Source organism: Schistocerca piceifrons, chromosome 2 (genome assembly GCF_021461385.2).
Source record: "Schistocerca piceifrons isolate TAMUIC-IGC-003096 chromosome 2, iqSchPice1.1, whole genome shotgun sequence".
Lineage (NCBI taxonomy): Eukaryota > Metazoa > Arthropoda > Insecta > Orthoptera > Acrididae > Schistocerca > Schistocerca piceifrons.
In genome coordinates, this window is record NC_060139.1 from 276,811,742 (window position 1) to 276,826,325 (window position 14,584).

Below are 14,584 nucleotides of genomic sequence, written 5' to 3' on the forward strand. Positions count from 1 at the left end.
ATGTTGCCTATGTCTGCTAACACTCAAATTGCAAATGCAGACTTGTTAAGGCGTTTCTGCAGTTCTGTGGTGTGCTCCTCCCAACTGAATTTATTATCAAGTTGTAATCCCAGGAATTTAAGACCTCTTCTATCTGCTCTTCTTCGTACTTTATGCATATGCTGGGTGGAAACCTCTTACGTGCTCTGAATTGCGTATAGTGAGTCTTTTCGAAGTTTAATGTCAATGAGTTGGCTTTAAACCATTTATTAATATCCATGAAAATATCATTAGCAGATCTTTCTAGAACTACACTCGACATACTATTTATTGCAATACTTGTGTCATCTGCAAACAAAACGAACTCTGCTTCTGGCAGTGTAACTGATGAGAGATCATTAATGTACACAAGAAAAAGCAATGGCCCTAAGATGGATCCTTGTGGGACACCACATGTAATTTCTTCCCATTCTGATGATGACTGATGACTTAATTCACTAGTCCCTTGCACTGACACCCTTTGTTTCCTGTTAGCGAGGTATGACTTGAACCATTTTGCAGCACTGCCCGTGACACCATAGAATTCTAATTTATTTAAAAGGATGTTGTGGTTTACACAATCGAATGCCTTTGACAAATCACAGAAAATACCTGCTGCTTGTAACTTGTTATTTAATGAATTAAGTACGTTTTCACTGTAGGTGTAAATAGCCTTTTCGATATCAGAACCCTTCAGAAATCCAAACTGTGTTCTTGATAATATGTTATTTGTGGTCAGATGGTTGAGAAGCTGCCTGTACATTATTTTTCTAAAATTTTTGAGAATGCTGGCCAAAGTGAAATCGGTCTGTAGTTTGATGGCATCTCTTTATCCCCTTTCTTGAATAGAGGCTTAACATTTGCATATTTCAGCCAGTCAGGAAATGTCCCAGTTATAATTGGCTGGTTACACAAGTAACTTAGAATTGTACTAAACTCACAAGAACACGCCTTAATTAACTTTGTTGATATTTCATTGTAACCACTAGAATGCTTTGTTTTTAAAGATTTTATTATGGAAGTTATTTGTTTTGGTGAAGTGAGTGACATATTCATGTACCTGAAGCTATTTGTGAAGGCGAACAGACATGTACCACATGGCCGTTACTCTGTGTTCAAGATGCCCACCATTACTCGACCCATGAAGGATCATACATTGCTGGTGAAGCTCTTTTAAAAGAATGGTGACTGTGCACCAGTAGCCCTGCAGATGACCTGGACACTCAAGGGTATGAAAAAACGCATTGCTCTGATGTCTGCTAAGAGTGAAGAGGAAATGGTCACAAAATTCAAAAAGACAACTTCTTTTGTAGTTCAATGCAGTAGATGGAGGAAAGCAGTTGATCTGACATCTGACAAAGATGTGGACAACAGCAGAGGGGTCAAATAGTGGTGTGCAAACATGCAGCGGATGGGGAACTGCCTGAAAGTTGGACATGCCTGTGAGCACAGTGCATAAAATCCTATGAAACATCCTGCATTGCTATCCACACAAAATCACCCTTGTTCAGGAGTTGCTCCCTGCTGACCTGTCAGCAAGACAAATGTTTGCTCTGGAATTTCTTCCTCACATGGAAGTGGCCAATGAATGGGCATGGAACATTCTCTGGACAGATGAAACCCATTTCCGTCTCCAAGAGGATGTCAACAAGCAGAATATGAGCAACAGAAAATCTGCACGCACATCAACCAGGACCATTTCATTCTGCAAGACTGACTGCGTGGTACAGATTGACAGCATTGTTACCGCAGGCACGTTTTTTTGAGGTGATGAGTCCAGCGTTTCCTGTTACCTGCACCATCACTTGTAAACACTATGAGAGTCATTTGCACACCAACATAATTCCAACCCTTCAACAGTGTGGATGTGCGAGTAGTATAATTTTTATACAAGATGGCACTCCTTCGCACATTACACAGCCAATGAAGCAGCTGCCGCACAGGCATTTCGGAAATGCTAGAATTATCAGCTTATCTTAATCCGTGTGACTTTTGGCTGTGGTGTTATCTAAAAGATGTGTTCAGTGTTCCAGTTATGAACATAGCTGAATTAAAGGCATTCATTGCACAACACATTCTGAACGTGACTACAGCATACTGAATGTGTCTTGTGCCAGCCCCACAACTAGAAACTGATGCCATTTTGCTTTTTATGTGATTTTTGGCTCCAAGAAAATAAAAAATAAAAACTGGTGTCATTTTTGTTTTTTATGTGATGTTTGGTCGCAGGGCAATTACAACCCGGTGTCATTTTGCTTTTTATGCAGTTTTTGGCCTTAGGACAATTAAAAGCCAATTTTTCCCATCTGATGTGGCACAATCTTCCTGTAGTGGTTGCACTTACCAATAAACCAGTGTCACAACTGTTGACTGCTGAACTTGTGCACTCGCGCACACTGAACACTGTGAATGGTGTAGTGTGCAACTTACACCATGGCCATCATAGTGACATTCGTCTGTCATTTGCATGCAACCTCATTTGCATTAAGACACTTATCTCCACTGGTAAAACTTTTGTTAAATTTCTTTTGTTCCATGACGTTTCTCCCAGAGTCAACAATATGCCATTCAAATGTGACATCTTTATGAGCAGTGGTCCTCTTCCTGCAGTGGTCCTCTTCCTGCAGTGGTCCTCTTCCTGCAGTGGTCCTCTTCCTGCAGTGGTCCTCTTCCTGCAGTGGTCCTCTTCCTGCAGTGGTCCTCTTCCTGCAGTGGTCCTCTTCCTGCAGTGTTATGAGACTGGAACTTTAATTATGGGGCCTGTAGATTTGCAACCTTTCACACCTCAACTCATGCCTCTACCCACCACAACACATTTACCATGTGTTATCTGTTCCTGTGCCTTTTACCTTATGATGTCCTGAAGCCTTTAACCATTGATTTGTCTTTATCTGACATTTATTTTAAGTACAAAAAGCCTTTAACCAGCAATTTCCAGTCATTTCGTTATAACAAATCATACCAAACATGATGATGTCGAGAGATCCTCAATGTGCTGGTGCTTCAAAACAATCTTCTTTTGTCAGAAAAGTACCAAGGGCAGGTTTTTTAAAAAAAGAAAATTGCACTTGCCAAGTAATGATCCTAGCTCCTATGGAAGTAGTCCCCTTGGCTATCTAGACACAGTTGCCAATGTTTGTGGAGGTCTTGGAAGCAAGCAGGGAAATTTTCAACTGTGATGCTTGTAAGTTCACATGTCACACCCTGTTGGAGGTCTGCAATACAGATGAAGCTTTCCTTATAGTCATCTTTTCCCTCGCAGAAACAAGGTGGTCAGGCAAATATGGGATGGCAATAATAGAATATCTGGGCAGATACTCTGTAACTGATAGAGCAGTTTGGGGTCTTGCACTGTCATGAAGTTAGAATCAGTCCTGAGTATGCCACAAATCTGGGCGGCGAGGTCGAACTGCTTTTTGCAAATGTATCAAGACTTAGATGCAAACTGTTTGATTCACTGTTTGATCTAGAGAGACATTTTCATGGTGAACTACTGCTTTACTACCAAAAAAGGCAATCAACATTGTCTTTGTTCTTGAAGGTTATTGTTTTATTATTTTTGAGGCTGGTGCTCCAGGACTCTGGCATTCAGCACTTTGATGCTTCAAGTGAGGGTCCTACTGGTGGTAGCACCAACTTTCATCCCCCACAATAATCTTTGACACAAATTTGGGATCACATGTAACTCTATCCCATAGTTGAGCAGAAATTCATCATCTTTCCTCTTTCTGCTCGTCTATTAGTGTGTGAGGGATGAGTTTTACATCAAGTTTATGTTTACATAAATCTTCGCGTAAAATCTTATGACACACATCACAGTTCAAATTAAATTCTACTGATATTGCATGCATAGTTATGTGACAGTCTTCTTGCAACAACTGCCTCGCACGCTCCACGTTTGCATCAGTATGTGCTACAGATGGGCGACCAACTTTGGGATCGTCTTGGACTGAAAAACACAACTTCCTGAAAGTGTCTTGCATGGATATACTTGCTTTGTCATTGCTAATGTTTCACTAGGTTTTCCCGAGCTCAATGCAGAACTTAGTGTTCATGCTTTCCTCGCAATCAGCATCCATTGTGTCACGGTAACTAAAGTACCAATAACCCAAGCTGTGTATTGCTAAGCACAGCCCTGTCACTTAGTGAGTTTGTGCAGAAATAAGACCAAGGTCATTTCAAGGACACATACATACCAAGTAACATAAAAACAACATTTGTTCCTTTTTAGTATCACAAACTCAGAAATAAAAGAAAATCCTGTCTTGAAACGTTTCTGACAAAGGAAGTAGCATGTAAATTATAACACAAAAATCACCAAATACAGGCTCCGACTGCAAACAGCATAATCCAACTTAGCATCTACGTTTTGACATAGAAAATGAACTTGCACTTCACTGACCATATTCCTCTCCACGAAGCAAAAATCTGGCATGCATGTTCTCCCGTTCATGATTGAGAATGCTCTGCAATGTGAAATTCCATGTTGTGACATCATCCAACTTCATGTGCACATCTGCTTCCACATTCTGTGTAAGGCTTAAGGGTGAAATCATCAAGTAATGAGTACAGCAGGCTTTGGGTAGTATCCATGTAAGTGACCAAACACTCTGATACCACTCATAACTCATCACAAAAGGGATCAATGGGCACACCAAAACATACCAGAGACTGCACATAAAGGTTGGACTATTTTCACTGTGGATAGGTAATGGCGATTTTTATTGGTCCCGTAAATTACCTTTTGTACAGGTACATACTTGTAATACAGGCCACATAATTTTGCTTACATCTTGACAAAATACTTATAATATGCTACACAGTAAAAACATATAATGCCTTGCACAGTATGTATGCAATGCTAAATGATTTACACCTGAGTTAAAAATAAATTTTTGTGCACCATATATTGTACATGAGTAGTTTTAATTCTAGTTTAGTTCCTTACACTAATTTGTAATTCTAATTTCTCGTAATATGGCACATAACATTGATCATTCACAGTACAATCTTTTTCTCAATCTCTGCTCATGTACTCAGACACGCTGCAGAATTCTTCTTATATTAAAAACATTTTTTAGGGATGCAGGGAACATTATCTCAGTTTTGAGGTTTTGTCAGTCCCTTGGAAATGCTTTTTCATTTTTGTGATGGTTTAGTTCCCCCCATGTATGGTTCAAAAACTCCATGTAGACAGTGCACAGGAGCTGCTTCATTAGCTTAGCTTGTTGGATACAGTATTTATCTGCTGCTTCCAATTTAGCTCACTTTCTATTGTTATGCCTATAAACTTATCTAAATTAATTCTTCCCATTCTTTTTCACCTACAAAAACATTTGTGTGATCTTCCTTTCATTTAGTGTTGAAAATCATGTACATAGTTTTTTTTTCAGACTAATAATTAACTCACTGTCCATGAGCGATTGTGCTGAATTACTGACTGATACGAAATTAGTGCTTCAAAATTGTTGGAAAGATTTGGCACAATCACATCATCTGCATAAAGTATCTTACTTTCATTTTCATATGTTTGTATATTATTTACAAATAAATTGAAGAACATAGGTCCCATAACAGATCCTTGAGGAACACCATGATCAACGCTTCTAACTTCTGATCTGTATAAGTTTCTAAAGGTTACATATTACCTCCTATTACTCAGCTATGATGTTATCCAGTCTGCTGCTTGTCCAAAAATACCAGTGTTGTCTAATTTCTTTCCTAGGACTGCATGATTAATTGCGTCAAATGCTTTGGATAAGTCAAGGTAATTCCCAGACACTACCATCTGATTGTTGAAGGCCTGTACAATAAATTCTGTTAATGATCTAATTGCTGTTTCTGTTGATTTCCCTTGCTGGTATCCATACTGTGCTGGAGTTAGAATATTATGCTTTTCCAGATAAGCAGTTAGTCTGTTGAGCATGAGCACTTCTAATATTTTGGAGATGTGTGATACTAAGGGTACTGGTCTGTAATTATTCTGCTTTAATTAATTAAAGTTGACTAGTAAATACTCTTTTTGGAACGAGCAGTTGACAACACTCGACAGTGCTGTAACATTTCTGCTGCCAACTGCTTGTTTAGGTAGTTTGACACTTCATCATGTCCAGCAGACTTTTTCGTTTGAGCTTTTTTATAACCTTTGTCATTTCCTCTTTAGATACTGGTTTCAGGAACATTGAGTGGCTTGGCTTATCTTTCAATGTGGTCTGACGAGTTCCTTGATTACTGTTTCCACACTTTAGGTGTTCTGCTGTATCTACATAGTTATTATTCAGAACATTGGCAATTTCTGTTTTGTTACTCACTTTCATACTTTCTATTTCCATTTATTTTCTGTGTGTATTTTTTGCAGTCCCTCTCAACGTTTTAATCTTTTTTTATTGATTCTGAAATAATCTCATAAACTGATTTAGCTTTTTCTTGCCCTACCAACAGTTTAAACTTCCATTGTTTGTAGGTTTCAATACTTTCCCTCCATTTCATCCTTCTTTAGGTGGGCTTCTGTTCTATTATTTCCTTCATGATCCACTGCTTTTTTTGGAAGATTTTCTTTTCCTCTTGGTTTTTGGAAATGCTGTATTGAAGTAATGTGTTAAAGTTTCTTGAAAAGCATTGTATATTTCATCTGTTCCCTGAGCTTAAAAAATGGCTAACCAACATTCTTTTCTCAATATTATTTTAAATATATTGATGCCTGAAAAGCCTAATATCTCTTTCTGCTTTTTAACTTCTGTTTGTGAGTTTCGATTTCCATTTACTGCACACGGCTGTACAAAATGATCAGAAAGTCCTGTTTGTAGTACCTTCATTACATATTCATTGCTATCTATCTTAGTGATAATATTATCAATAATTGATTCAGTTTCCAAAGTTATTCTTGTATGTTCCATTACAGTTGCCTACATATTGAACTATATTAGCATCTCCTCGAATTTTTGCTTCAAGATGCAACTAACAGCAGAAACTGACAAACATTCATGAATGGCATACTGTCTCCTTAGCGTGTCTCTTTGTGCGTGGATGCACACACATGTGGACATCCACGACTGCAGATGCTGAAGGAGAGCAAAAGGTCCAAAGATAACGAGATTTCATGTTTTTTAAAGTGTACCAGACCCATTAATCACTTGCAAGTGAATTGTTGTCTGTGCCAGTTTTTTTATCTATTTTTATGTATTTCTTAAGGAATACTTGATTTACCTTTCTAATACGCTATCATCAGTATTGGAAGGTCTAAAAATTTAATTGCCTGAGTACCTGCCAGTCAGAATTATACCTTACTTTTTAGTAGCAAAAAATAAACATCAAATTTAATATGATCACCTTTAATGCCTAACCATAACCAAATGCTGCCAGAAAAGATGTCCTCAAACATGGAGCAACTGATTGGATTTTTATGTTCTCTGTGTTTTAGATCACAGAATAAAGAAATTAATTTTTGTCAAAAACTTCTCTCCCCCCCCCCCCCCCCCCCCAAATGAATCATTACCAGAAAGACATTTAATCACCCTTTCATTCTCCTTGGCTGTTTCCTTTCAAGTAAGTAAGTAAGTACTATTATTCCTTCCTGTTTATGCATTTAAAAGTATCAATCAATATTAAAGTTCAAGTGTTACCGTAGCTCATATTTGTTCTGACAAGCACTGAATGGTGTGCACATTAAACTCAATTATAATTACCTCTTGTAAAGAAAAGGGATGCCATCTGACCCTGTGAAATGAAAGCAAATATTAACGAATGGCCCTCAAATGCTACACAAAAAAATGAAAACAGCAGGTATTATCAATAGTGTCCAAGACATACAATAAAACTGAAAGAACAAGAAAGTAATCTTTTTCTTTTCCCAAACAAAAATGGTATACAGACTATAAATTTCACTTCCTGCAACAGCCATGGACAAGTCAAGCTACAGTACTCACCTAATGTGTAATGGTCACAGAGATGCCTTGGGCAAATAGGATGGAATGTGGTATGAGCTGACAATAGGAGAAAAGCATAGAATTGGAGAAATAGGTCACAACAGCAAAATAATACAACTGTTGTAGTCAGTAAAGATTCAGTTCAATGGCTTACAGGAGGTAAAATTTTTAAAACAACTAGTATTAAGCATACCAATTAACTACTAATAGCTAACATAATGTAATGTAGTATACAAGGGACATGTGTGCCTTTGTGTGTATGCTAAAGCATCTTTGTATTTAGAATAAAAAATTGTTGACAATCATGCCAAAAATGAAACTGCTTCTAAAGAAGCTTCTAGCCATAAAAGGAAAGTTTCTGTTCAACTTATGTCACTATTGTTAAAGGAAAATTTTAAGCTTTTCTAAACTCCACTGTGAGAGTAACTGTTTAATATTCTTCCATTAAAAAAACTGTATATATCGAGGCAGCAGAAATCAAGGCAGATGAACTCCAAATACAAGTTGTATGACTTTCCCATTACTTGAATATGAGAAACATCCTCCAAAATGCTTTGTGATGAACTAGAAAAAAACAGTGACTAGAGGCAGGTTTATTATTCTCTATCACTGTAAACTGAAATCAGCAGCCATGTATCCAATGCACCAGCAACGATGTAGTAATGTTTAAAATAGTGTGTGTACATTTTATTATTAGGGAGATTCCAATATGTAGGTGAAGTAATTAATGAAAACAATGGAAAATGTTTGAAGATAAGCAGACTATCTGTCTCATTCCACTTCTTCAAAATATCAGTGGCATCCTGTACTACGGTACAACCAATGAGGGTGCCCAAGAACACAGTGGAAAATGGGAGAGAGAATATCTGTGGAAAGGAGAGGTGTGATCTGGCATCAAGTGGAGGAAGAAAAGTGATGGGAGGACTGAGCCAAATGGAGAGGACTCGTCAGCACCCAGACCCAGCAGTAGCTGGAGCGGGATCCGGATACAACAACAACAATCAATGAAAACCAATGGTGGCATAACTATTGAACTACAACCTCCACAATAGATCTGAAGGCAACACCTCATCCTTGAACGTGTCCAACCGTTGGCACCTTCCTTGAACTACATACTTCAGTACCACCACCACCACCACCACCACCACCACCACCTCCTGTGATTGCCACCTCTGACCAGAGGAAGCTTCAAAAGGGTAAAGCTAGCTGGAAGAGGACTTTGTTCATGATTGCATCTTGTGGCATAAATACCTCTTGCTTATTTTTTACTGTCCAGTAATCAATGAAATGCGTCTCTGATCTACACTTAAATTTGAGAAGCTTCCTGCCATGCTGTTGTATGTAACATTCTACACAGCCAACTCGTGGCTTATTTCTATCTTGTTATGAAAATGACGGAATAGTTGCACCTAGCCATTCCATTTTGTACTATTACCATGTTCTCTTTCTTGTCAAATAAACCCTGTCCTTACAACACAACAGTTGGTGTTGAGGAGTTTTGTATCTTTCAAGTGCTAATAATTCAGGGTAGAGTCTTAGTATAATTCATGCAGCAGCAGTTAAAACTGCTGCAGAAAGTTCAGCTACAGCAAACTGATATTCTAAATACAATTGTAACACAGTTACTTAGTGTACAAGTTCAACCACAACAGTTGACAAAGCCCTGCTACACACTCTTCTTTTGAAGAAACATGTGAAGATTGGAACTCATATGCACAGCAATTAGTTACGCACTTTCAGGCTTGGCAGGTACTTGACTTACAGGCAACAAATAATTTTTACTTGCCTGTGATAGGTTTTGTTTCTACAGATCTGGTATGGAAAGTTCTGGCAGAACATACATACTTTAAGATGAAAGGAGGCCACTAATTTGTATGTGTACTTTGATCCATCAGGGGCGTTATCAGAAAGCCAGCAAATTTTCACTCTTTTTTGTGTGCCTGTCGACAACTCAATGCTCCTTTGGTGAGTTGTTTTCCTCTGAAACTTCTCGATTGTTAGAGAACTCTGCTCAGCTTAGAAAAATAGCAACATTAGCTTTCAGAAAAATCTGTGCTATCTGTACTTTACTGTACTGTACTGTACCATACTTAGTTCTTATTATAACAAGAGCAGCCACAAAGCAGTAGCCAGTCTATAACTCCACAGTTTCCTCCAGAAGTGAAGACATGAATATCAGGTCTGGATCCCCAATACACACAGGTTAAGACAGAGATGCCACTATAAGTGATCTAACCGTGAATGTTAATGGCACTATGTAAGGTCTCTTTGTACATAGCACTGTCATCCATTTCATGCCTGAGAGATAAGTCTTACAGAATTCCTTACATTTTGAGCACCCTACAGTAGGTGAGGTAATGGTTATAACCTAGACAACTGAAGTGTTACATTCTGCAGACTAACAATTAAGAAATTTATCCAAAGTATTGGCAGCACATTTCACACCATGGCATGTCTCAGGTCACTATATGATTCCATTCTCTAAAGAAATATTCTTAGTTTAATTAATGACTTTACCAATAGTAATGCATGTTATCTACCCACATTTAGCAACAGACATTGTTTTAAAGAAGCACATCTCGCAATAAAATTAACACATATAAACATAATTTTACTACTCAAGCAGATCTTCACATTAAATCATATAAACATTCGCTAGGTAAAACATTTGCTTCCTTACTCCATGTTACACTCACCATTTCAATTTTTTCCTGGATCATGTAGTACCGCTGCAGCTGGCTTGGAAACTTTTCCCAGGAGACTGGAAAAATAATTTCCTTGTGAAAAGTACGTTCACAGGACAGTACATTCACTACCTATTGTTTTAATGTGTGTGTTTCGAAACAGGTAGCACAATTTTTAACAGCTAATTAAGATCAAGATAGGCACAAATTACTTGATTCAAAACCTAACCTATGGTGAATATTTGAACTCAAGAAACCAATGTACCCACCAAGGAATTAAAGCCAATCTCAGATGATGTGCCATTACTTGTCACAATGTCATCTCATGTCACACACAGTATTTGACTAAAAAGTTAATGATCAAGACTATTAGTTCCTTTCTCAGACAGCAAAGAGGAATGGGTTGCGGAAAGTTAGGAAATCACTTGGACCCTAGGATGAGTGTGATTTACTTGTTACATATCAAAAACAAGAATCAAACTCTCAAGAAGGTTGTCCATACAAGTCACACCAGGCACATAATAGAAATAAAAACTAACAATGGAGTTAAGACCCAGAGTCCAATAAACAGGACAAATAAAGGCATGGGAAAGATAAAAATAACATATAAAAATAACATCAGAAAAGCATTTAAAAGTTAAGACAGTTAGGTAAACATAAGGAAGAAAATTATTGTTCTCCTGTTTTCATCCTACTTATTTAGTTTTAATCGAGCCACTAAATTTCTGTTCCTTCCCCTCTTGCCCTTCCTATTTTCATTAATACATTTTTCACTTCTGTCTCCATTTCTCATGATTTGCTTCTGTGCCTATTTATTGTTAATTATCACTGTTTGGCATGCAAACGTTGTGCAAAAGAATGTTGCTGCTTCAAAAGTTCATAAAATACTTATTTCTTACATTGTTATTGGATAGGTAAAAAAAATCTACTCACCAAGCAGCAACAGGAGAACACACACATTAAAGAGAGAAGTTTCACTTATGCAAGCTTTCAGACACACTTTCCTCTTCATCCCATCCAGTAAGTCTCCCCTGACCCAGGGTTCCGAGTCATTTTTTACAAACTCTACCCGTTTTCCTAAATCTCTCAAATTCCTTTCCCTCCACCCCTCTTCCTTCCCCTTCAAACCTTCTGCTGGAAGGAGCAGCCACTGGCTCTGGAGAGTTGCCCAAGTAAAACGTGTGTGTGTGTGTGTGTGTGTGTGTGTGTGTGTGTGTGTGTGTGTGTGTGTGTGTGTGTGTGTGTTTTTCCTGCTGCCACTTGGTGAGTAGCTTTTTTACCTATTCAATTACATTATATTGCCAAAACATGATTTTCTTGTTGATATTCCTTACACTGCATTATTCTAAGTACAATCACCAGTACAGATATCCAGGTTTCTCCGATCATCAATGTGCAGTTGCGAGTGCCACACACATCCATCACTGTACCATGTCCATAGCAATGGCTTGCATTGTGAGTAGTTTCCAGTCTTGATCACCTGAGACGGATGAAGCCAAATGTCTATGCATACCCAGTGACTCTAGCAAATACCAAAAGAAAGAAACTGTAAACTTAAACTCCAGTGAATAGCATGACCATGCAGAAGATCCTTCATCACATCTGCTATACATCCACTCTGGACTTGTCATCTGATTTCCCATATTTAGTACTATTACTTGGAATTTGTACTGATGCTGTAGACAACTCTTCTTCGTCTTTGTTTTGTTTTCATTTTTCTCAAATTTCTTAATGTCTTACTGCCCTACCTTAAAATTTCTAAACCTTTCCCCTAAATGTCACAAAAGTGTTCCAGTTTGCCTTGTCTCTCCCTTCCATAACTAAGTGCAGTTTCTCGATCATTTGTCTTACCATTATAAACTCTCTTAAGTCAAGCTGATCTCTACCCAGTACCATCAACCAATCTTTCAGTTCTTCTGACTTTTATACTTAACAGAACATTTAAAGTACAAGATCCTAGAATGATTGTGTACTACTACTGACATTTGTCCACTTGTACTTTCTCCAGCAGCATGGTATGAACCCCAACCTCTGATGTTCCACATCTTTGCTAGCCCTCTTTTTTGCGTGAATGTTTCTGGAAGCACTGCCACATAACTACAGCCATAGTTGCAACAAAAACTGGAGAAACAAAATTTGACAGCTTTGACAGCACACAGGGTAACAGTCACAAAATATCTGAACTTTCCCCAGGGCGCATTGAAACATAAAGAGGTCTGTAACACAAGAAGATCTCATTTCAGGTATTCATAAAATCCAAACGTATTTTTACAAATGTGCTACATAGGACAGAACATTGTTTGAAAGTCACAGAAACTGAAGAGATGCACATTGAGGGAGACTGAGACAGGTTACTATCATGTATTGTACACATAGTATACGGACAGAGAAACGGCAAAAAACACAAAAAGTGTAACAAAGTGCTATAGTGTAGAGTTAAATGAGTACTGCATTAAACAGCTCTGAGTGGTGAGCTTCAGTGTTACATCTGATAACATTCTGAGAGTGTACAGGATCCCAATAAGTAAGTTTCAATTAGAGACAGCATTTACTTCTTTACCTAAATTCACATAAACACTTTGAAACCCATATTATTTTGTGTGGCAGAGTGTACTTGTGTACCACCATCTTTTCCCCCCTTTCCTATTCCAATCACGAATGATCCATGGGAAGAGCATGACGAGTTTATTAAAAATTTGTCACAGCTGTATATTTTGGCGATCAGTTTCAAACCGACTGGTTCATTCTCAAGACTGGCCTATTGAGGTTACCCTGAAAGTGCCCGATTTTAATGACAACCATCTAAAATTGGCAAATACATGCATCACACAGTGATTGTGGATAAATATCACTATATACCTATGCTCACTAGATGAGTAAGAAACAGTTTGGAATCAAACTGACTCGTATAGTGAGCATATGTGTATTGTGACATTTATCCACTATCACTGTGTGATGCATGTATTTGGCAATTTTTGATGGTTGTCATTGAGGTCAGGCACTTTCAGTACAGCCTCAGTAGGTCAGTCCTGAGAATGGACTAGAAGGTTCAAAACTAGTCACCAAAATATACGTACTGTAACTGTGACAGATTTATAATAAACTCTTCGTGAACTAAAAGGGTTGCTGGTCCCACATCAACAGAATGTTGAAATTGCATAAATGTTTGTAAGCTTCTATGTGACTCAAATCTCTATAATTTTAGCTTTATGATGTTTTTGAGAAACATCTGTAAGAGGAAGCAATATATTGGTTGTGTCTTCCAAGAACGTACACTCACAGAATTTTAAAGGTAAATTGTAAATTACATAGTTATGGATAACACTTTACTTGCAGTGTGCCACTGCTGTTAGATGAAGATCTATGATGTGTTAACAGTTACTAAACAAACCTGTGATGAAATGTGCTACACTCCTCTATCAACCCTTCCTGGTATGGTGCTAGGATAACAAGCAGTAGTCGAGAATCACAAAAGAAATGTTTGTAATTGTTTCCTTCATGGGTGCACTACACTTCCTGAACATTCTTCCAATTACTCTCAGTCAGACATCTGCCATTCTTACAAATATTTTTATATGGCCATTCGACTTTAAATCATTCTGTATGTGTAACGTCAGATATTTAATGGATGTGACTGTTTCTGGTGATTGATCAGCAGTCATATATTAGTTGACCTTTCAACTTATTTACATACTATATGTTACATTTGTGTACACTGAGGGTCATTGCCTTTTGCCAATCTCTGCAGGTCTTCCTGCATTTTACTACAATTTTCTAGCACTGCGATTCCTCTAGATATGACAGACTCTTCTATAAATACATTAAAACATAATAAATTGGAAAAAAGTAGGAAATTAAGAAGATGGGACCTGGATAAGTTGAAAGAACAAGAAGTTGTTGACAGTTTCAAAGGGAGCATTAGGTAACAGTTGATTAGAACAGGGGATAGGAACACAG

The 14,584-nt window shown here is 37.8% G+C and overlaps 1 protein-coding gene across 2 annotated transcripts in view; it reads right to left on the bottom strand.

Moving 5' to 3' along the window:
- The window catches only part of LOC124775073 (transmembrane protein 104 homolog), a 113,872-nt gene that overhangs the window by 21,546 nt on the left and 77,742 nt on the right, over positions 1–14,584 (bottom strand). For both annotated transcript variants that reach the window (XM_047249878.1, XM_047249877.1), the window contains exons 5-6: positions 10,640–10,704; positions 7,704–7,734 (exon numbers count right to left, since the gene is read on the bottom strand). In XM_047249878.1, the coding sequence (XP_047105834.1) occupies positions 7,704–7,734; positions 10,640–10,704 (96 nt within the window). The remainder of the gene's footprint in view (positions 1–7,703; positions 7,735–10,639; positions 10,705–14,584) is intronic.